The following is a 22,150-nucleotide window of genomic DNA, read 5'->3' as shown; positions in this document are numbered from 1 at the left end:
GCAGGAAAGTGCTGCTTTGAGGACAGAGTATGTCTGAGTGATTCTTTCAAGCATGCTTCAGAGAAAGACAGTCTCCTCTTACAAGCTACTTGAGCTCCCACAGCACCACGCCCTACTTGGAAGGCAAGGGTGTCAAACAGGTTGGCTTTCCCCTCTGGGAAGGAGGTGGATCCAGAGTGTTCAGGCACCCTCCTCATTGGGTGCTGCCACTGCTTCCCCAGCTCTCTGTGCTTCCTGCCTGGACGATAAATAAGTTTCTTGGTGGCACCTAATGTGCTGCTCACAGCTTGGCTGTAGCAGGGTTGCTTGTTTTTGTTACTTGCCTTGTAAGCAAGAAGGTTTCTCACTCTCTTGCAGAGCTTGGGCGTAGTGGTGAGAAACGTTTTTGGACCTTTTAGAGCTGCTGGATCCCTCAAACCTTGGCACTGCAGTTGCAACATCTGTCATCACTGCTTGGAAAAACCAACTGGTGCAATCAAGGCACTGCATAGAAGAGCATGGAGAAATTCAGAAGTATTTTTATTTTGTGCCTTGGCTTCCTTCTAGTGCATGTAAGAGGTAAGCGACCTTTACCTTGGCTTATATCAAAGGCTAGATTATTAAAAAAGAAAAAACAAAACAAAACAAAACAACAAAAAAACCCAAAAATATTCAAACCAAAAAATCTAAAAAAAAAGGAAAAAACAAAACAAAACAAAAAATAAACACCCCAAAAATACTCAAATTTTGAGTAAAAAATCTAAAGCTCCCAACCCTGAAAAGGGATGCTTGTTTGTTTGGAAATGCTTGCTGGCATTTTTGGTTTTTGGAGCTACTCTTTCATGAGAAGCATTCAAAAGTGTTTATATGTACTTTACGAGTTTCTAAAGAGATACATATCTCCTGGATGATTGTTCATAATAGCTGTGCTTGTTGAAGTTTATTATAATTTCTTATTTTCTTACTTGTGTTGCTTCCCTAAAATGATTCACAAGCGGAGGCTTGAGTATAAACTTTTTTAAATGGAAGCTGTAAAATGAGAGCTTGCAGGGGAGCTTAGAGTTTCCAGAGAGACCCTTAGTCAAATAATGACTTCATGTTTTAAAGATTTTCTTAGTTATTGGTATTTTGAAACCTATGACTTTTATTGTAAAAAACTAATTCTGATTCAGTTTAAAGGTGTTTGTGCTTTTATATTGGTGCATATGCTTTAATAATTATAAACTAATAGTTTACCTTAGTAAATGTAGTAAATGTATTCCACACACAAGCATACCTTTTCATGCAGGGCTAATGAAGAATTGAATAATTTTTAATATATATTTTTGATGAATTAATAGCAATAGGGAAAATGTAGCCTTTTCATTCTGAGTCATTTTACTATATTCAAACAAAACTTCTTTCAGCAAAATATTCTTTAAAACTTTTCTTGAGGTCAAACCAAATAGAATTACCTTTGTATGCATCTGCCATGTGGTATACTTGTAACCTTTTCTTTTTTGTATATTAACAATTCTGCAGAAAATTTTAGTACAGTATTGGCTGTAGGAAGAAATCAATCATTAATCATTAGTTCCAAAATAGCAGCTGCTGCTGATCCTCCCACCCCCCCCGATTTAAATGAAGTCCCTAGGAGATCTTGCAGTGATGGGCAGTGCAAAACATCTTGTCTTAATTTAGTTTAATAGTTTGATTTTAACAAATGAGGAATTATTTAGAGGTCTTCAGCAACTAGCATGGCACAGAAAGAGCTGAGCAGCAGGACTGTGCTGTGCTGTGAGCAGTGGTGATTCATGCAGTCTCTCACCTCTTGGCATGCAGACTTTCTTGTTCTGTAACTGTCATATGTTGAATAGTTCTGTTCAGACAATCTGAGCATGAGCAAGCCAATTTGCAAATACTCTACTATTTTAATTACAAGGGTAGTCAGCCTAATCATTCTTCATTTATACACACATTAATTTAGAGCAAGATCAGGCTCTGCTTGGGGGGAGAAGTCATTGCTGAAAGTTGCTGTGGGCTCTGGGCACAGTCTTATGACTCTGGAAACTATTTAATCCAGTTTGACAGACAAACTTAATAATTTTAAGTCTGTGGCAACAGCCACTGAATTTTATCATCAAAGTATTCACCATGTTTCAGGGATATTTACAAGAATGCCCTCAGTCCCAGTCAAGACATGATATGAGAAAGGCTTGGCTGTGCTGGTGAAAAGCTGGTCTAAGGACTTATGAAAGGGATGTCTAAGGGATTCACCCTTTTATAGGCCACTTAATTATTTTCTAAGTTGTAATCCTCTGTGATAGCATCTATAAAATACTGGACCACCACAGCCAGACCAGATGACATAATTCCTCTTCCCATCCAGCATTTCCTTTATGTCCAATTATCTTGAGTTAGCTAGACTATCTTGATGAACACATGTTGACAGAAGCATAACAGAACCAAGAACCATATTGCACAAGGAAAGTGAAATATGATACAGTTCAGAAATATATATGCTCACTGTAGTATTTAATTTTTACCTACGCTCTAGCTTTTGGAATTTCCAGACTTATACATGACGACTCCTATGTATTTGAGCTTCAACAACTAATTTTCTGGGAGTGTTTTAGCCCAATCCAAATGAAATAAACTTCACAGAAACTTCTTCCACTGAATTCCATGGTAATTTAATGAGTTCCTGCAGCTTGGCTATCTCTGATAATTCAGCCAAACCTGAAAAGGTTTGGCTGTGGCTTCACTGCCCATTTAAGGTGTGCTCAGACACACCTCAGGATTCCCCCCAGTAAGAGAGAGATCCCAACTGAGATCATGAAACATAGGTCCCACCTGGGCCACAAACCTGTGTGCACACCTGCAGTGGGGAAGCTGTGCAACGCGAGGGGCCTCCCCTATATGGACATGGAAGGCAACTGAGACTCTCGGATCTGATTGCTCAGAATGCTCCTCAGGTTTCCAGTGGAGGTATAATCTCTATATATAAATCTATAGGTATAATACCTATAAATCTATAGGTATAATCTATATTAATGTTGACTGATGGATCACATTTAGCCAGTAACAAAGACAGTGCAAAGACTGATATGTCTGAGATGGTTCACATTTACTCCATCAGGTACTGAAGGGCACACAGGTAAAGGGAACAGCATTTGTTGCTAGTCAGTAAACCATGCACCTCTGCTCAGCTAAGGCTTACAAAGCTTTTTACCCAAAATCAGTTATAGTCTCAGTTAATCAGCTGTAGTCTTTATGGGGAGAAAATTGTAAACCAGAAGTCAGTAAACCATGCACCTCTGCTCAGCTAAGGCTTACAAAGCTTTTTACCCAAAATCAGTTTAGTCTCAGTTAATCAGCTGTGCCCTTTATGGGGAGAAAATTGTAGACCAGTTTGAATTTGAGACCCTGTGTGACTTAGTCATGTGAATAATGTAGTTTTCACTGGAATTAAAAGACAGGAGAGATGACAAACACAGTCCTGTTTTTTCTTACACTGCTCCATGTATCTGCAGTTCTCACTGTTGTTCTGTGTGAGGTCCCTGTGGACGTGCTGAAGTGCTTACAGATTCGGCAGGAAACAAATTCTCTTCTGCTGGCTGCCAAAACTATTTCACACCCAAGACCTGAACTGCGACTATCTTTAGGCACATCAGTGCTATCAGCTAAGGGTGTAATTGCAGTTGGAAAATCCACATACCTGAACTGGTTGAAATACTGACAATGGCAGGACTGTTGCAACATCAGAGCTTGGGAAGAGAAAACAACTGGTGCAGTTACTCAGCTTCTCAGGTTCACTTTCCAAATGTTGCTGCCATATTGCAAGCCTGGCAGCACTGACCAACCTACCTGAATATGTATTATTAACTTATTTGCACCATCAATTGTCAAAACTTTTCCATCCCATTGAGGGTAATAAATAACAAGTAAATGTCAGAATTCTTTCAAGATTAGAAATCAATAAAAATAGACCTTTCTGTGGCATTTTGTCTCACAGTAGGAGGCGAGAGATTCAATTTGTTTTGATTAGAGTCTTCCTTCCTTTCCACAGGTTGACATGTACAAATGTTATGGGAAAATATTAAAAATACTTAGATCTGACCTGTAGTACAATATTTTCTGAAGGCAAACACACCATCCCAGCTGAAAGTATGGGCTTGGATGGGTTATGAAAATACAACAATTCCACTTCCCTGAGTAAGCCTTGCCTGTTATCTATAGATTTTTAATTTGTGAAGAATTCATGTAAAAGTTAAATCACAGCAATGATTCATTCAAATGGCAACAATGCTACAAAAAAAAAAAAAAGTGTATGCAAAGGCATAAAGTATGTAGGCACTAAGATTAGCAGATAAGTGGAAGTCCTTCCTTACATCCCTGGTCTAATTACACCAGTAGTGAAGGAACCAGGGGCTATCCATATTGAAGGTCAAGAGATCTTTTGCGTGCATTTTACCAGAGTACCTGGTGTGAAAGTGGGAATAGAAACATTAAAACACTCTGTGAGCAAGAGAAACAGCAAAGCCTGGCATCTCCCTGACCACGTATATTATATTCAGTTCCCTCTGTTGTCTCCAAAGTACTCACCGGAGAAAGTGGGGATTAGCCAGCTGGTACCTAGGTAGTGAGTGGTCACTCCGAGAGCCCAACACTGCTCTTGTCTCTGCCACACTAAGGATTTCAGTAGGAACACTCATACAGGTCTCTTGTTTGAGTACAGTTCTCATGTAATGTGACCATCACTAAGCCTGAGACTCTCAGACCAAATGGCCGAAAAGGACTGGCATCTTCAAGAACCTGTAGTGACAGAGAGAAGCTTTGGACAAAGAGCCCACACCGTGGGTTAAGCTCTTCTGCCTCATGACACAAAGCTGAAAATCTGAGTAAGATGCACAGGAACACATATGTTGTTCCTTCATGGGAGACCCCAATTCTTTTGCTCTGCCTGCAATTTTACAGCACACACCATCTTCTTCTGCACTCACTCTCTAGCAAAATACAGAAAATTGTATCTCTCTTATTTTATGTATGCAGGGCATATCAGAACAAAAAGAAAACCAGTTGCCTTTGAACAGAAAGGCAAATATAATAGAACTAAAAGATTTTTGTTTGTGTTTGGTGACATTGTGTTTCACAGAGCTAAAGCAGTACTGCCACTCCTACTTTATTAGTGCATCTTAGTTGCTAGTAATTATTTAAATGTGCTCTTGTATGAATAAGCAAAAGAGTCCTTTTCATTTCCCTTGCATTTAAACTAAAACCAGAAGTGGCCTAGCAAAAAATATGAAGCCAATAATCAGGTCCACATGTTGTGGTCAATATGCTGGACTTTGGATCTTAATTATAGATTTTAAAGCATACTCATTTTCCACCTCAGCATCAAGGGGTTGTAATGGCAATCGTTGTTTATGGAACTAATGGTCCTCAAAGAAAAACAAGCTACAGTAACATCATCAGGAAATATGGATCATGGGGCTACTACATGAAAGAAATAGTACCTACTCATGGAGATTTTGTCCAGAGTGTCCACTCTGGGGTGTAAACCTTTGTGTTCTCCCAGAAATGAGTAATTTCCTTTAAACAAACACTGCTTCCTGAACAAAGTTGGACCAGTACCTGGGTATGTCCCATGCATGGGAAAATACATACTATTTTCTCATTATGGAGTAAATAGGTTTCTTGATTGTATTATAATCAGAAATGGTCTGTGCAAAGAATTACTTAGAATTTCAGCTAAAACCCCCCCCCCCCATAAAATGACTCTCATGAGTGATTTTGGTAACATATTGTTCCCTTTTATAAAATTTTTGCTCTTATTTTTAAGTCACAGGCTTCTTTCTCAGTCTCTCCCAGCTTCATAATGTTTTAAGCACATTGTATTCACAGAACAATTCCTATTTAATTACACTGGAGAAATCATACTTGTTCAAGTCTTTAAATACTGTAAAATCAACTTAATCTCCCTATCTTGCTCAAAATTAGAAGCTAGCTGCTTCTAATTTATTTGTCACACACATAAACTCATCCCTATCATATGACAACTAACAATGCGCCCAAAACCAATTAATTTAATAATCTTAATGACAAAATTATTTATCTAACACAATGCACATATATGCATTTTAGGTGTGTGTCCAAAAACTTGTACAAACACATTCAAACACATTTTCTCATGGATTTTAGTTTCCTTTTTAATACTAGGCTATGCATATTGAAAGCCTGACAAGTTAATTTCATTTGTCACATAACCTGATTCTCACTTAGAAATATTAATTTCTACCTTTCTAAATCTGCATCATTTTAAGGGCCACAATCTGTGTTCAACTGGAGATTGAAAAAATTGCAGAGTGATGTTGTGGTAGCCTTTTGTCAGAAAACTTGACTGCTGTTGTCATGACAAACTGGTAACAGTCACCTGCAGAATCCAGCCTTGTTTCTCATAAATTCAACTCAAAAGCTGTAGGACCTCAGACCCTTGTGATCACACAGATACATGGTTAAAGGGTCGTGGACCCATTCAACATTTAGATAAAAAATTAAACCATGGACAAAAGATGCTACTGTCTGCATTTTAGTGACTGGATATTTGGGTCACATTTTCAGAAAACTAATATTCAAAATTAGTGAACACTAAATGCAGATGTGCCCAAGGACATGAGTTTGCGAGCATTTTCTCAAATTTTCTGTTATAAGTCATTGAGGACCACCCACAGAAAACATTATTACAGTAATTTTATTTCTTTGTCAAAACAGGGGTACTCCCAGAAGAAAGGTTAGAAGTAATGCCAAGAAATAGCACACTAGCCTAAAAGCAGCAATAGCAGAGATAACTCTGAGATAATACCACCTGCACAGCTAAATCTCTTCACAACTTTATCCAGATTAAAACAAACAACAAAGCCAACAGCAACAAACACAAAACCCAACCAATTTTAAAAAACAGTGGAATTCTTTCTGCCCTACTAAAATTTTTTTCATTCTTGTTATCATCAGTATATATCCAACTCTTTCTTTTATGGAAGCTGATAAAAAAAAAGAAGTGTAAAATTAATTTATTTCAGTCTGTTTTTTCTGTGGAGAGCTTCACTAATTTATTTCTTTTGTCATTTATCTTCAGAGTTCTCTAAAGTGACTGCAGCTCCTATTAAGCTAAATATTTTCTGAGACTCTAATGTGGTTTTGTTTTTGACTGACCATGGTGTGTATAAAGTCTGAGCTGTTCAGCTATTTAACGAACTATCTTCCTTAAATTATGTTCTTAAAAAATGTCTAGGTACAGTCTCAGGAATGGTAATTAGCATTTAAAATTCTGCTTCACAGAATCTTGTGGTCATCTGATGTTATTATCAGAGGAAGCTGGCATTGAAATCCAAGCAGTCTTTAGGTTTATTGAATATAATTTACCATGATGCACAGATGTCCTTATACAAACTGCCCATCTGTCAAGGTTTATGTTTACATAGTCAAAGAGATCTCACTGTGGACTCCTGTCTTACTCTCAGGCAGTCATTCTGTGTTGATGTCCTTTTCTTTTTATTGCTTTGTTAATCACCAGAAATAATTTTTTTAAAAATCAATCTGAATAATTTCTGAAGGAGGTTTTCAGTCTTTTTTTCCCTCTTTCTAAAATTTCTATAGCTTTATTCTCTTTTTCCCTTGCAGTGTCAAAACAGCACCTTTTGCCTTTTCACACCTTTTCAATAACAGAATAGACATAACAATAGGAGAGGGAAATGTTGGCATTGTCCAGAAGAAGGGCAGGTGTCAGTAAATGTTTCAGTCTATTTTTTTGCTTCAGTTCTCATGCAATTGAAATCTAGATCATTGTGCTTGAATTTCATGACCTGATTAGATTCCACCTTCTATTTTTGTTTTTCCCTAACTTCAAAGAAATATTCTACCTGAAAGTTTTCCACAGTCTCCCTTCACAAAATGAATTTGTCACATTCTCTTTACAGCATTAGGAACTTGGTAGTTGCTTTCTATAGTTAGTTCCTGCTTGTCATGACCTGTAAAAAAGAAGCTGGTTTGGCCAGCAGCTCTTCGGTATTACAAAATTTTTTCTCCTGACTCTTATTCTGATTATAGTTACAAAATTATTCCTGATGACTCACTCCAACAAGAAGAGGTTTCAGCCACTGATCGTGGTATCCTGAGGCAATGGGGTTCGGGTCAGACAGCCTCCTCCAATACTCAGGATGCTGATCAAAAATGAGGATTTTGCCAGAGGTCAAAATCAAAGAACTGTCAAGCTTATGTTGCTCGTACTGCTGGCACTGAAGAAATGCTTCAGAAAAATATAATTTGACCATATAAGTCAAGGCAATGCCAGGATGTCTGCCTGTGCATAGTAGTGTGTCTGCATCAAGATCAAAGGGTTCCATGGCTGGAGTGACAGCCCATGGGCAGAAGCTCAGGGCCAGTGAGAGCTGGTGGTGCACTCTGGGCTCAAACAGAAAATATCTTCTGATAAAGCAATTTGTTTGTTTTATAGATTTATGTACTTAATGGATTCATATTTAAAAACCTGTCAGAGTCTTAGATTATGGCTTTAATAATGGCTTTAATTTGAAAGAGAGTAGTTTTAAATTAGATATTAGGAAGATTTGTTTTTTTACTGTGACTGTGGTGAGGCACTGGAATGTTATCCAGAGACGTTGTGGATATCCCATCTTTGGAAGTGTTCAGGGTTGAATATGTCACCGAACAATCTGGTCTGGTGGAAGGTGTCCCTGCCCATGGCAGTGAGAGTGGGAAATACATGGTCTTCAAGGTCCTTTCCAACACAAACCATTCTGTGGTTCTATGATTCCATTAATATTATCCACCTGAAGACCCAATCCAAAAGTTACTGAACTTGGCAATGCTGGCTGAGGGGCCAGGGCAGAGGAGGGAGAGGTGGCCAGACACTTCAAGAACAAATCAAATAATAAAGAGATAATTTACCACTCTGCTAATGTTACTGGGAAAGTCTTATGGTGTTACATGTTTTTACTTACCAAACATATTCTTCTTAATATTTTATTGGGACAGATTTGCTTGAGAAGCCATTCCTTCTTTGCATCCCAGCCTTGTTTTATCTCTTCCATCAGACCCCATCTATAATTAAGTTCACAGACTTACATTAAAATCCTCGTGGGAATCAAAACATTTCTACTTTATATTCCTGTCCTGAATTTTATTTGAGGATCACACAGTGTTTCACCACTGATAATTAATCTTCTGGAAGCTCTTTGACACAGGCAAGAACTATTATTCAGGAACAGTGATTAATGAGAAGAATGCCATGAAGATGTACAGGACATGTCAAGATGAAGGAGCTGAGCTGAACCCTGAGCACTGCTGTGCTGACAAACCTCTGGCAGCCTCTCTCTGTTCCTCAGCTTCTTCACTTGAACAGTGATGCCTTTCTTGCTGTGAAGTGTTCAAGACTTGCCAAGAAAAACTCCTTAATGAACAGTTGGGTATTAAGCCTTTTAGAAGGGATAATAAATGTATGCAGATCAAGTGCAGCTTGAGGCTTTGTCTATAGGGCACAGTAATGCATTTCTGTTTAGGGAAGTCATAGCATGTCATGACTTTTTGTGGGTTTGTGTAGGCTGATCTTATGCTTGGAATGCAAACACAAGGATGATGCACCACCCTGGATGAAAACCATCCAGTGGATACATATTTGTCAAACATGTGTTTCACGAAGCCTGTATATTACAAGGAAAGTGGCAGATTGTAGAGTTAAAAGTAAAACTCTTATGAATAATTGTGTGTTTTCAGCTCAACATCATCTATTTCAGTTTATACATTTAAACTATTTTTCAGTTTTCTTTGCCTGCTCACTTCAAAAGTACAGATGCTAATTACTCTGCTGTGACAAAGATATTGTCACCTAACAGAGTACAGGAAGAATTTTTTTCCCCTTTTCAGCTTTTTTCATTTACAGAGGAAACTAAATTAGATAAAAACATCTTAATATATTATACTTATGGCCCATGTTACAGCAAGAATTAAAAAAACAAAATTTATTTGTATTGCAAGTGATCACAAGGCAGGTTTGACAGTAAAGGTGCTTGCTAAAGCTGAGCCAGTAAAATAATAATGAAGATATTAAAAATTCTCACCTAATGATTTTGGTTCACAAGTACTCTGCTGTCTCCTGGCAATAGTCCTGTGCCCGCAATAGTCCTGTGCCATTTAGCTGGCAACCTGTGCTCTTCAAAGGGCAGTTTGTACAGCAGTTGAATATGATAACACGAGAGAGCAGCTTCTCTTTGGCCTAGCTGAACAAATAACTTCCTTGGATTAAATGAGCCCATCTCTCACAGTCATTCAGACTGTGCTGTGCAGGGATGACAGCTGACAGCTTGTTCTGTGCTTGCTGCTGTTTGGATGGGCCTCTTACTGCTGTTCTGCTTCTGTACTGAGCCATCAGGTCTGGAGACCATGGAAACCTTCCTGCTGACTTACTGTCTTCTGTCACATTCCTTCTAGGTCAAGATGATTTTGATTTAGCTGATGCCCTTGATCACCCTGGTATGTAAATTTTCTATCCTTATTTTACTATGGCATTTGCATCTAATAGTAAATTTTAAGTCTTTTTCCTTGAGGAATGGAATATGAGGTGGCTACTACTTCTGTTAAAGATACACAGAACTGAAGAATGCTAGATTTCAATGTTTCTATCATGAAATTAAAATCTTCTTTAAAACAAACAAAAAAGAAGATTTGAAAACATATTCCTTCATTTTTGGCCTCTGCTGTGATACATAAAGATTTATTGAAATCAGCTCTCTACATTTGCACACACCTGCTTTTGTTAAGTTGAAGCTGTTAATGTTTATTGGTATGTCATTGTGTTCAACAGATGACATAATTACCAGGAAACCTACAGTGATCAGAAGACCAACAAGACCTGTGTTCAGTGAGTAATAAATAATGGGTCATAAAGCTGATTTTGTACATGTAGGAAACTTTCACATGAGATTCTTTATTATATTTGCTGCTGTGCTTTAGCTGAGATAATGTGTGATTAACGGCTGTCTTCTTAAAGTAAAATAATTGCTCTTTTGACAATTACAAATTACGTGTCTTTACTGCTTCCAGTGAGGCTTCCAAGCATGGCTGGCCAGTGATAGTATTTTATTTTCTGAAGCCCTTCTTCACACTTTTCTAGATAATTCTGAACTCCCTGGGGAGTATAACAATGGGTAGTTGTTGCTAAAATTGGCTAACTGTTCCTCAACCTTTTTTCCCTATTATGTTTACTTTTTGTATATTTATTAATGACGCTTGATAACAGAGTTGGAAAAGAATCAGAATGAAGTTGTGGCTATTCTTTCTTCTCACCATGTATTTGATTCATATTATCTAGTATTGATTGCTACAACCACCTGTGTCAGAAAGGAAAAGAGGCTCTGAACAGTGGAGAGCTGTAGTCATGAGAATGCCAAACAATGAATTACAATGAACACTTGTTAATGTTGAAAAAATCCAAATTCCAAACAAGAAAAAAATTGCATTTGTGATTGAACAGTTTATGACAATGTAGATTTTTTTTTCACCTAAACTGCACTGAATTATTTTCTGTCTATCAAACAAAATCCTTGGAAAATGCTAGATTAAAAAAAAAACCAACAATTTCAGGTCTTTTTCTGGACAAACTTTGAAATAAGATTTTAGGTGCATGAAAGTAGTTACATTTCCCACACAATTCTTTGGCTCCCTCTTTGAGCAAACATGGGCAGTATTTTGTATAGCTATTGTATACTTTAATGACTGCATTCTTCCTTTCCACTTCATTTGGCAAAAAAAAAAAAAATTGTCTGGCCTAGATTAGAAGTGTCTGTCTATTTTAAACTATTGCACTAAATGTGGATTTGTTCCCATCCTAATGTAAACATTTCAAATTATTTAATTGTGCCCTAAAATACTTTATCCTTGGTCATGTTTAAAGGTAGCTTAGAGTGCCAATATCTGCACTCAAGCTGCCTCAGTCAGGTGAAAGGAATTTTTATTTTTAGGGACTCCTAAATCTGTTAGAGATATGAACATCAGATAAACATCTACCCTAACCAAATCCACTTCACTAATTTTTGGGCCTGAAGAACTCCATGTATTCCAGACTATTTCAGAGTCTCCTTCAGCGCTACAGAGACTGCAGAAAGTTTAGAAAAGCAATTAAAACTTATTAGAAAACCCAAGATCACAGAGTTACAAATCAATTATTGGATTTGGAAAGTGCAGGAAGATGGTACAAAAGTATGTTCTATCAGGTGCTTAATGCTTCATCTTAACTTCAGGATTTCCTCTATGTCTCCTTCAGAACTGAGGCTCACTGAGATTTTTGTTTAGCTGAGGCCAGTTACAGGCAGTGTCCTCTGGGCATCCCATGTACCTCTGTCTGATTTGAAGCTCTTCTGTAGGCACTTCCCTAGTGTAGCAAAATTCATCACAAAATTTAATGGAAGGTAATTTTTATTTACAGAATATCAATGTAACTTGATACTTACCCACTGAATGCATTGTTCCTAAATGCTGTTTAATTCAGCCATAGCCTCACACCCATATGCTCATGAGCACCAGGATGTGTGTGCTTAGGTGGTCTAGTGAGCATCGAGTGCAGCATGAGACAAAGCTTGCCAGCTACTGAGCTCTTATCCTGTCTCTGTGCTTCTACTTGATCAGAAATGACAAGCAGAATCCACAGATCTTTTATATCCTTTAGGAGTATTAGGAGTATTTAGGTATTATAGAGAGGTCCCTTGCTTCATAGTATTTCTCACTTCAGTGTCTCTGAAGCCTTGGTCAGGTTACTGCCCATTATATTTTTTTTCACTTGTTTGGAGTTCACAGGCTGTGTGCACAGACTTATTTTCTGAGTGGACCATCAGAAAAGTAGTGATATGCTGCAACCTTTGGTGTTAGAATGCCTTTCTGCTTTTCCTTTGCTGACAAGTCATCTGTGCTCTCATCAGATGACAGGCCTGCTGGTTTTGACAGAAACAACACATTCCTCAGTTTTACTGCTGGGAACAGTGACCTTTAGTCTGTTCTTTTAACATTTTGCTGGTTTTTTTCTGATCCTGACACACACATGCATTTCCATTTTTATTTCATTGATATCAACCTGAGCATTTCTGCAGCAAATCTCTACATGAGCCCTCCAGAGCAGAACTTGCATTTTACCTGAATTCTTCATGTCAATAATACACTGAATCCAGTTTTCAATTTATTGCTTCTTACAGTTTTAACATTTGACAGGTAAAGGTATTTTTGAAATGCAACTCTACTGGGCAGACACAGGAAGGACCTATACCTGACAAGAACAAACCAAGTCATGTATTATGAATTTGTTTATTTTCCTGCCAGATTTCCTGGTGACATCAAAGTATTTCTGAGTTGTTACCCAAATGAGACTAGATACTGTGCAAAAGCAACTTCCCAATCCTCCTAGGTATAAAGAACAGAAGAAAACAGATTTCTCCATGGTGATTTTCCTGTGTTTCAGGAATTCTGTCACATCTACAATTAAAAAAAATTGTTTAATTGAAAATCTATCTAGTTGTCTGTGGCAGCAAGCACTGTTGTCAAAATTTAGATAGGTTTTGCTATCCCTTTTCTTCTGATTCACTGTACCACTCCACGCATATAAGCATCAAGAAAGGGATTCTTGCACCTAAAGCATCCATCTAATGTATTTCTTTCAGAACTCACCATCATTCCACACACACCTTAAAATATCACCCACTCACTCATAGCCACACCTGCATGTTAGAAACAGAGTTCCTCCTTACCCATCTGCAGCTCGTGGACAAGTTGTTTATTGCATGGAAAGATTCCACCCCAGGTACAGCGAGAGCCGTGTACGGCGCTGGGCAATGGTCACAGCCTGGTGATTTACTGAGTAACGTTTACATACAGACATTTAATTCTATCTAAAAACCTTCACAGCTCAAGCAAATAAAAACAGACTGTCTCCCAGCCTCAGACAGGTGCATATGATTGCCTGAAGGAAAGGGTCATTGTGACCCTTACATAGATATTTGATTCAATAACTCCCCAAGCAGGTTTATTGCTCCCTAGTATTTGCTCTTGAAATGGATATTCATTTTTTTTAGTTCAATAAATTATACTTGAGCCAAACATACATATACAAATTTTAACCACAGACATAAATGTTAGAAATTGAGTATATTTTAAAAGTGAGTACAGTTACATATTATAACATAGCTAATTTTATTTTTGTACTTGCAGGTATATTAAAGAGGTATTGATCTTGCTTCATCTGTAAAATTTATTTTGACATCACTTAAAACAAGAAATAACCTTTGTATTTTGAGTAGAAAATACTCTGCTATTTGTCAATTAGTGTGTGGGAAAATGTTAGAGTCTATGAGAGTTTTCAAGAAAAGTGAGATAACTTATTTGAATTTGTGGCACTTACTTGAAAAAGGTGCTTGTCAAACATGCAGTTGTACATGTTCTAATGAAAATAACATTTCATTTCCCTCAAGAATTGCATGTAACTCACTTTTCTACATCTTCCTCCTATTCATTTTTAGACAATGATCTACATTTAGGAGATGCTCTTGGTGGGGGTGAGTACTGCCTTGTTTCCTTGAATACAAGAGGATTTTTTTCTTTCATAGTCCTTTCCTGAACTCTGCCTAATTTGTAAAAAGACATTTCAGTACTGCAGGAGGTGCTATGGTGATGAGAGTTGTTACAAATCATGTACATGCAGCCCTTCTGCCTGAGGCTGTCCTGCAGAGTGGGGACAGCACCTGCTCACAGCTACCTTTGAGAGCCTCCAGCTGCCCTGCCTTGCATGAACTGAAGTGAGCTGGGGCTTGCTGTGCCATGGCAGAGCACCCCAGGCGTGGCTGGGGAGGGCAAACATCACCCATTCACTTGGGGTGGCTCAGGGTGGAGTCCTCTGACAGGAGCCTGAAGAAGGCGATGGCTGTAGTTTCTTCAGTGACCAAAAATGGCCCTGTCTAAGATTAGGAATCAGAGGTAACACTGGATGGGGAGGTTTGAGCTTCTAGTAGCTCTGCTGATGGCAAATTAGAAATTCAGGAAGGAATGTTTCAGAGATGAGCACTGGTGAATACAGCTTAAGCTTGAAGCAGTCAAGCTGTTGTAACCAGCTGTTAACTTCCAGATATTCCCAAAACACCCAGACCTGACCTCGGAAGTATTCACAGAACTATAGTGAGCTGTGGAGATATATGAAATCCTTGAGGCTGGGAATTTGTACACCAAATTTTAGTTAATGTGTTTAGAGATGTGAAGTACTCTAGAAAGGTTCTTGAATACTGCAGATACCCAAAATGCAATTATTATTGCAAAGCCTAAAATTCCACTTTAATAACAGCCACACAAAAGAAAAGTTACTTCTCAGCCAATTGCACAGAACCTCTGAACCAGCTGCAGTGCTCTGGTTTGCTCACCTTTCAGTCTTAGACAGTGACTGTCCTTTTATATTGGGATTTTTTTTCCCATTTCTGACTTCCTCTGTGGCACTTCATGCATTTATGTGAATGATGTATTAGTTCACATTTTACAAAGCTGGATCTAATTTTGTTAATAATTCCCATGTTTATAATTTCATTTATTCCTCCCTGTAATAATTCTTCCATTCCTGCAAGCTTTTATTGAGTACTGTTATCTGCAAGCTTTTATTGAGTACTGTTATGAGAGGATAGGTTAGATATATTGACTAAAGTATGAATTAATAGCTTAAGTATCTTAACTAAACCAAATATTTTCATTCCAAGGATGGAAAATTGTATTTCCATTGGTTTTTATTTCTTTGTTCCATTTTTAGTTCAGGTTTTTAATTGACCTTCATACATGGTATAATAAGGTTAAAGTTATGTATCTCGTTATCAGTATTTTTGAATACATTATTTTTTCACCAGCTATGCCATACAATATGTCTTCTTATGCTTAGAGAGGACTAAGTGCAGCATCATGATAGAAATTAAATGTGGGATTGTTGGTTTTCTGCTTTTGTGCCACGGTGAGTCTTAGTTCATTACACAGATCTAGAACGGAGCAAGTCCTTTCTCTGCTGAATATAGCTAATTGGGCAAAATCAGATTCAGCAAAGCTTTATGGCTATACCTAAAATCTATTGCCTATAGGCTAAACTCACTTGAGGTTAAGGATATACCAAAATGATTTTCTGGATCAGAACCTAAATGGTGCTCAGAAACAGAAGCATTGTATTTAGCAGCTAGGGAAGAAGAAAACATAGCAAAAGAACATCTGGCATGTTTGGAAGGTGAAAGATTTAAAGAGGGGGAGGGAAATTGCTATTTATTTCTGTGACCTAATTTTGATTTATGCTGAGAAAAATACACTGTCTGTCATTTTTAAGAACAGTTGAATACCTGATTGAATTGGTTGAGTAAAGGGTGGCAAGAGAAAACAACTCTATTCACACAGAGCAGCAACCTTAGATGTTGAATATGGCAGGCTTTGACCTGAGTGAGCTCTTCAGTATTGTGTATGCAGCTTGGAAACTGCTTTTAGTCATTAGATCTCCTGCTCTATCCAATGCTTCTCTTTCTAATCCTTTGGCAAAAAATTAAGGCTAAATGCTAAACTTTAGCACAAAGTTCTAAACAACAGCAAAGCTGAAGTCTGAGATCATTTTGCACTGTTCAAGAGAAGGAAATTCATTTTGCCTAAGATAAATTCATCATCTGTTAGATGAAACTAATCTGCAGGCCTTATTAAAATCTGCTGATGGCAATGAGATAACCTGTTGCCTCCTGCCCAGCCTAGAGCACAAGCTTCTCTGTTGGCTCTGAATAACTGCAGCACTGACACCCACAGTGACTGACGCATTGTGCCTCCTAGCTGTCAGCTTTAATCAATGTTAGCACTTGCCAGATATACATAAAATATTTTCCCTCGATGTTTCTTGCAAATTCTTATCTTCTTTTAAAAATATTTCCTGTTCACTTCCAAGTCAATTTTTACAGCTAGCTATTTGTTGATATAGTGCTTAAATCTTAACAACTGACAAGGTCTTTTTATTAATTCATGGGAGGACAAATTAGAAATAGGTATAAAATGTTTTTATTTACATTTCCCAGTTTTGCCTGTTCAATCATCTAACAATATTAATTATCAATAGGTGACATCTCGAGAAAACCTTTATACCCACCTCTTCCACCACGCCCAGGAAGTTACGGTAATTCTGGTAAGACTATTTGCTCATAAGAAAATGTAGTGCTATCAGCTGTTCAGAGCAGACATTTTGAATGCTTTAGTCTCTTATTTCTCTAGTAACAGCATTTATCATCCTTTTCCCACATCTTCCTTTTGCAGTCACTGTTTCTGACCCAGAGGTGAGAAAGCTTTTTCCTGAATGTTAGTTAGTGTTGAAGCCATAAAGTTTTTCCGTTTGCTCAAAATTTGGGACACTGCATCTTAAGTGTCACGAGACTAACATCTAATCTTGTTTGTGTTTTCATTTTGGGTGTGTATACACTGAACTATGCAAAGGCTCAAATTTGACATCTAGCCACAGGGCAGGGATAAACCTGTGCTCAAATCAATTTGAGATGTGCATCTGAGATGGCCCCGGGGCATACAGCAGATGGGGCTGGGCAACCTGTATTGCTTTTGAGTTTGGTTCCAGACACTTGCTTAGATAAAGTAAATGTGGCATATCTATTCTGGCTTTCACCCTGTACCTGCACTTACTTTTGGTATGGCTCTAGTGGTGAGCTGTGACAGGTCCTTCTGGAGTCTTTCCTGGGAAGGACCCACTGACTCTCTGCTTCAGGGATCACTGGGACCCAAGATGTCCATATTATATAAGGATTTGTGTTACTGAGAGCCCAAGCCCACATAGCCCACAAGTGCCCAAAACAGACACAGAATACATAGACACCAACAGTGTCAGTGCTTCAGCTTTCAGGTGAATTTTGGTAGGTAACTGTTCAGTGTAAGACATGTGACCCATCCACCACATTGTGGCTGGGATTTCAAAGGTCCCTCACCTCTCCCAGAGCACTACAAAAGGAGTGGACAAGGGAGCTGAAGGGGTTATCATTGTATATAATTTTGCAACTGGAATCTTTATCTTGCAGGAGGTTTTGATGACTCAGATCTCCTTGATGGAAAGCCTTTACCACCAGGTAACATTTGCCGGTTTCCCTTGCAATGCATTCCTAATACCTCTAAATTGAAGGTATAGACCAACTCTGGTTGGTTTTGGTTTAGTGATAATCTGTTTGTCTCTGAAGGTATAGGACCAGACTCTGCTATTTTTATTTAGGTTAGTTATCCTTCACAAAAAGCCTGAGGTTTTGAGCCTGAAGCTAGAATTTGAAACATATTCCAAAACATTTTTTAGCACTCTAGCATATGCCAGGAGCCTGCAGGTTTTACCCCTTTGAATTCAGCAAGGAAAGTCCAAAACCAAGGGGCATGCTGAAATACATGGACCAAGACTAAGATCTTGGTGTAAACTACTGATAAATGATCTGATTATCTGGCAGTAGAGAAGAGATAGACTATACTGGCCTCCCTGTGAAATCAGCTTGATGTAGCCTGTTACAAATGGTCCCTCTATTAGATAATAACATTCTTCCCCAAAAAGGAAGTTTCAAGAGGATGAGCAGTTATTCCTCTGGCCAGCACAGCCATCAGTGGGAAGTAGAAGGGGAGCTCCTCTCTTGCAGTCTTGTTGGGCCACCCCTTTTGCCCTTTGTACATCATACTTTGCTGAGTAAAGATTTAGTTCTCAAAACAGGTTGATAAGCATATCTTTCATGAAGCTTCACCCTCTATTCCAGGAGAAGAGCAGCATAATTTCAATCATGAAGGGAACACAGGTATAGTAATTATTTACATTATTCTGCAATTGATTTCTGATCTTTATGAAATACTAAAACAATGATAACCTTACCAAGTAGCAGATATAATAAATTAGGCTTTAAGGCATAATTTTCACATAATCTGTACTATTACATAATTTTTATTCATCTTCTTAATTCTGTAGTTTCACCAAACTATTTTCCTAATTTGGTAAAGGCATGCTTTAGTAGACAATATACTTAAGACAAACCATTTAAGTGCCTCTGAAAAAAACCCAAAACCCTTCTCTTTCTTTTTCCACAGATTCGGGTTTAATAGCTGGAGTTACATCTCCTGTAATTTCTGCTTTTGTGATACTGGTTGTTGGATCAATAGCAGCCTACACCGCTTACAAGAATAAGAAGCTTTGTTTCAAACCACGTGGTAAGGCCCAAACAGTTTTCCACTGATTTAGTGCTGAAGTTGATGGGAACTTGACCAACAATTGTCTCTTCCAGCACAGAGGTGCCTGGCAGTTTTGGTTCTGTGTGTGGAAACCAGCCAGGGTGGCCCAGATCACCCTCAGAAAGCTGGCAAAGAACACCCACAGTGGAAGCACTGAATGTTCAATTTTCATTTTTTAGGTGGGGCTGCAGTGTAAAACACTGAAAGAAGAGTTGCTGTCCGATCACAGGCTCCTTTGGTTAGTGACATTCTACACTGCCATTCTGACAGAAGAAAATCTTCCTCTAACGAATGTTTTCCTGAGACATTGCAATCCTGCTCTCTCTAACCTGATGTCACTTTTGCACCTCGAACTTTATGTCGTCAAAAATATTCTTAAGACATCCAGGGATTGTATTGCACTCTCTGACCTGCATTCATAAAGGATACAGATTTTGACTCAGAAGTTATCATAAACAACAAAGAAATCATGTTTGATATAAGCTAAAAGTTGAAGGATTCTTGTTTATGGAGATTTGAGTCACCAAATAATTTTTTTTCTGTTTTCAAAATTAGCCAAAAAATCAGTCCTTCTGATAGAATAGGAATAAAGCATATGCCATTTCCTTTCACACCTGTTGGTTTCTCCAGTATATTCCTGTAATGTTTACTGTGTTTAAAGAAAATTTGTAGTTGTCTAAAGGATTAAAAATTTGAATCCCTTTACTTTGTGCTTGTGTCTGAATTTCAGCAAAGTGAAAGGAACTATATCTAGAAAATTCATTCTTGATTTTATAATACACTGAAAAGATTATGTATATTGACAAACCACTGTTTAAACAGAGAGGAACACATTCTAATTTTATTTATTTATTTATTTTATTGATTGATTACTAAACTGGTATTTAGCTCTTCTCAGGAACCAGAATTTTACGTGAGTCTCATTTCTGTTCTTGAAAACTTAGGCCTGACTTTAGGAACCTTTAAAGACATTAATCTAGAAAGACGGGTTTTCTAAAAAAAACATATTATTCATAACTTCTGAAAAGGGAAAATGGGTACAAAGATTTTTCTGATTCATTTAGAATGAGTTTGTCATGCTTTAATCTCTAAAATCTAAGTCACAAAGACTTTTCAACTTCATACTATGTGGAGGTATGACTGACATAGTTTTTCTAGCTAGACAGTTTCACTTCTTTCCCTCATTCCTGATGGACCTTGCAGTGCTAACAATGTCCTCATGTAGACAAACCTGTAATGAAAATTGACACCTTTCCTATCTCGTCCTTCATTTAGCTAACTGGATCAAAAAACAGCAAGTGAACGAAATACAGATGAAAGTTGGCAAAACTAGCAATTTACTGACATAATTCTGCAATAGAGGCATTTTAACTAACTTTTTAAAGCATAAGGAAATTGGTATGGTTTTATCTTCATTTTATACACAAAGCATGGTTTTTGTTACTGCAATTCCACTTACATGGAGATGAATATGATTTTGTGTTTATTACATCATTGAGAGGAAGACATATATTTAAAAAGTAATTTTTCATATAATAAAATATTATTTATCTGAATAATATTTTAAATTTATATATATGAGTTGCTTGCTTAGACTAGCATTTCTTTTTTTTGATCCTGAAAGAAATGATAATGTACATCAGTTTAAACATAGAAACATCTCAACAACACACAAACAAATGAACACCTTTGTGGCTATCACTTTCAACTTGTAAATGAGAAATTTTTAATATGGTTTTCAAGGACATTTAATATTTCTTTTAAAATATTAATTTTCCATGTTAACAGTTAAAACAGATTGATGTATATTTTGTCAGACAGACATAAAGATTTGATTAATGAAATGACAAGTGTTTTGGTGTTACAACTTCAGTTGTTTGTTCAACCATGAAAATATATATTTTGCTTCTTTCTCTTCAAAATTTTAAATTTTCAATAAACACCTACTGTGTTTTATCTAAGATGACCCAGGTTTTGTTTGTTTTGTTTGCTGCTTTCTGGGACATATGAGGGTTGATACCTTCTGTATAAAAGTTCAAATATGGCCCACTAGGGAAAAGAAGGAAATGCTTCAAACCAAAGAACAAATACAGGAAAAAAAACCCCAACAAAATAATCAAAACAGCTTAACTAGCTATTCTTTTTCTCTCTCTTTTTTTTAGTAAGTGTCTAGAGAAGGATCTATGTGCAATATTTTTGATTTAGCTATACTATGACAATTTATTTTAAATTATTCGTAATATTTTCAAAATAATTTATTACTTGTGTTGGTATTTATAGCCCAAAATCAGATTTATTATGGAGAATTTGAGCAAAACCTATGAATCTGAATGGATAAACCCTGACTACCCAAGTGTTTGACCCTCTGAAGCTCTTTGGTCTAATTTGTCAACATATACCAATACATCAATATACCAGTGTGCAGATGCACTTTTAGGTGTCAATTTCCCTTTTAACTAGAACGATGATGGTAAAAACAAATTTATAATTATTGTATTAACAATATCTAGTATTATCGTTTCAGGTAATTGAGGGGTTCTATAGGGAAGCTCTAGTGTATTTAAAAGGAAGGAAGGAAGGAAGGAAGGAAGGAAGGAAGGAAGGAAGGAAGGAAGATTAACTGGCTGTTAGAACATTGAACTCTAGCTGGTGTTACTGGCTCTGATACTTAAAATTTATTCTATACTGTAAAAAAAGTTGCTGGCATACAAGTAAAAGAGATTGTCATTTAAATATAGACATCACTTTTATTACCAAGGAGAAACGTTCCTTAGTCTTCAAGTCCCCCAAGTGAAAGAAATCTGCCAGTAAAATTATCTACAACAGTAGTCATGGTACTGATGTTGTCTAGTTGATTTGTCTACATAAGTCAATGGTGAACACAGATCCCTGAGAA

At 37.3% G+C, this 22,150-nt stretch overlaps 1 protein-coding gene across 1 annotated transcript; it reads left to right on the top strand.

The window, feature by feature from the left end:
* Positions 1-480: 480 nt before the first annotated feature.
* On the top strand, positions 481-19,942 carry XG (Xg glycoprotein (Xg blood group)). The gene is made up of 9 exons (XM_039725730.1): positions 481-558; positions 10,462-10,503; positions 10,835-10,891; positions 14,532-14,567; positions 17,120-17,185; positions 18,081-18,128; positions 18,789-18,827; positions 19,114-19,233; positions 19,434-19,942. The coding sequence occupies exons 1-9, from the start codon at positions 498-500 to the stop codon at positions 19,448-19,450; spliced, it is 486 nt and encodes a 161-aa protein (XP_039581664.1). The 5' UTR covers positions 481-497; the 3' UTR covers positions 19,451-19,942.
* The last annotated feature ends 2,208 nt before the right edge of the window (positions 19,943-22,150 follow it).

The sequence above is a fragment of the Passer montanus genome, unplaced genomic scaffold (assembly GCF_014805655.1).
Source record: "Passer montanus isolate IOZ18808 unplaced genomic scaffold, ASM1480565v1 scaffold56, whole genome shotgun sequence".
Classification (NCBI taxonomy): domain Eukaryota; kingdom Metazoa; phylum Chordata; class Aves; order Passeriformes; family Passeridae; genus Passer; species Passer montanus.
The sequence above is the reverse complement of the archived record's forward strand: the minus strand, read 5'-3'. Positions and strand labels throughout refer to the sequence as shown.

What these genes read in the sequence shown, in the direction of transcription:
- XG (XM_039725730.1), top strand. Translation starts at nt 498, where the DNA reads ATGGAGAAATTCAGAAGTATTTTTATTTTGTGCCTTGGCTTCCTTCTA. An exon ending in CCTTCTAGTGCATGTAAGAG is followed by an intron (nt 559 to 10,461) that starts GTAAGCGACCTT and finishes CATTCCTTCTAG; the next exon opens with GTCAAGATGATTTTGATTTA. An exon ending in AGGAGATGCTCTTGGTGGGG is followed by an intron (nt 14,568 to 17,119) that starts GTGAGTACTGCC and finishes AATTATCAATAG; the next exon opens with GTGACATCTCGAGAAAACCT.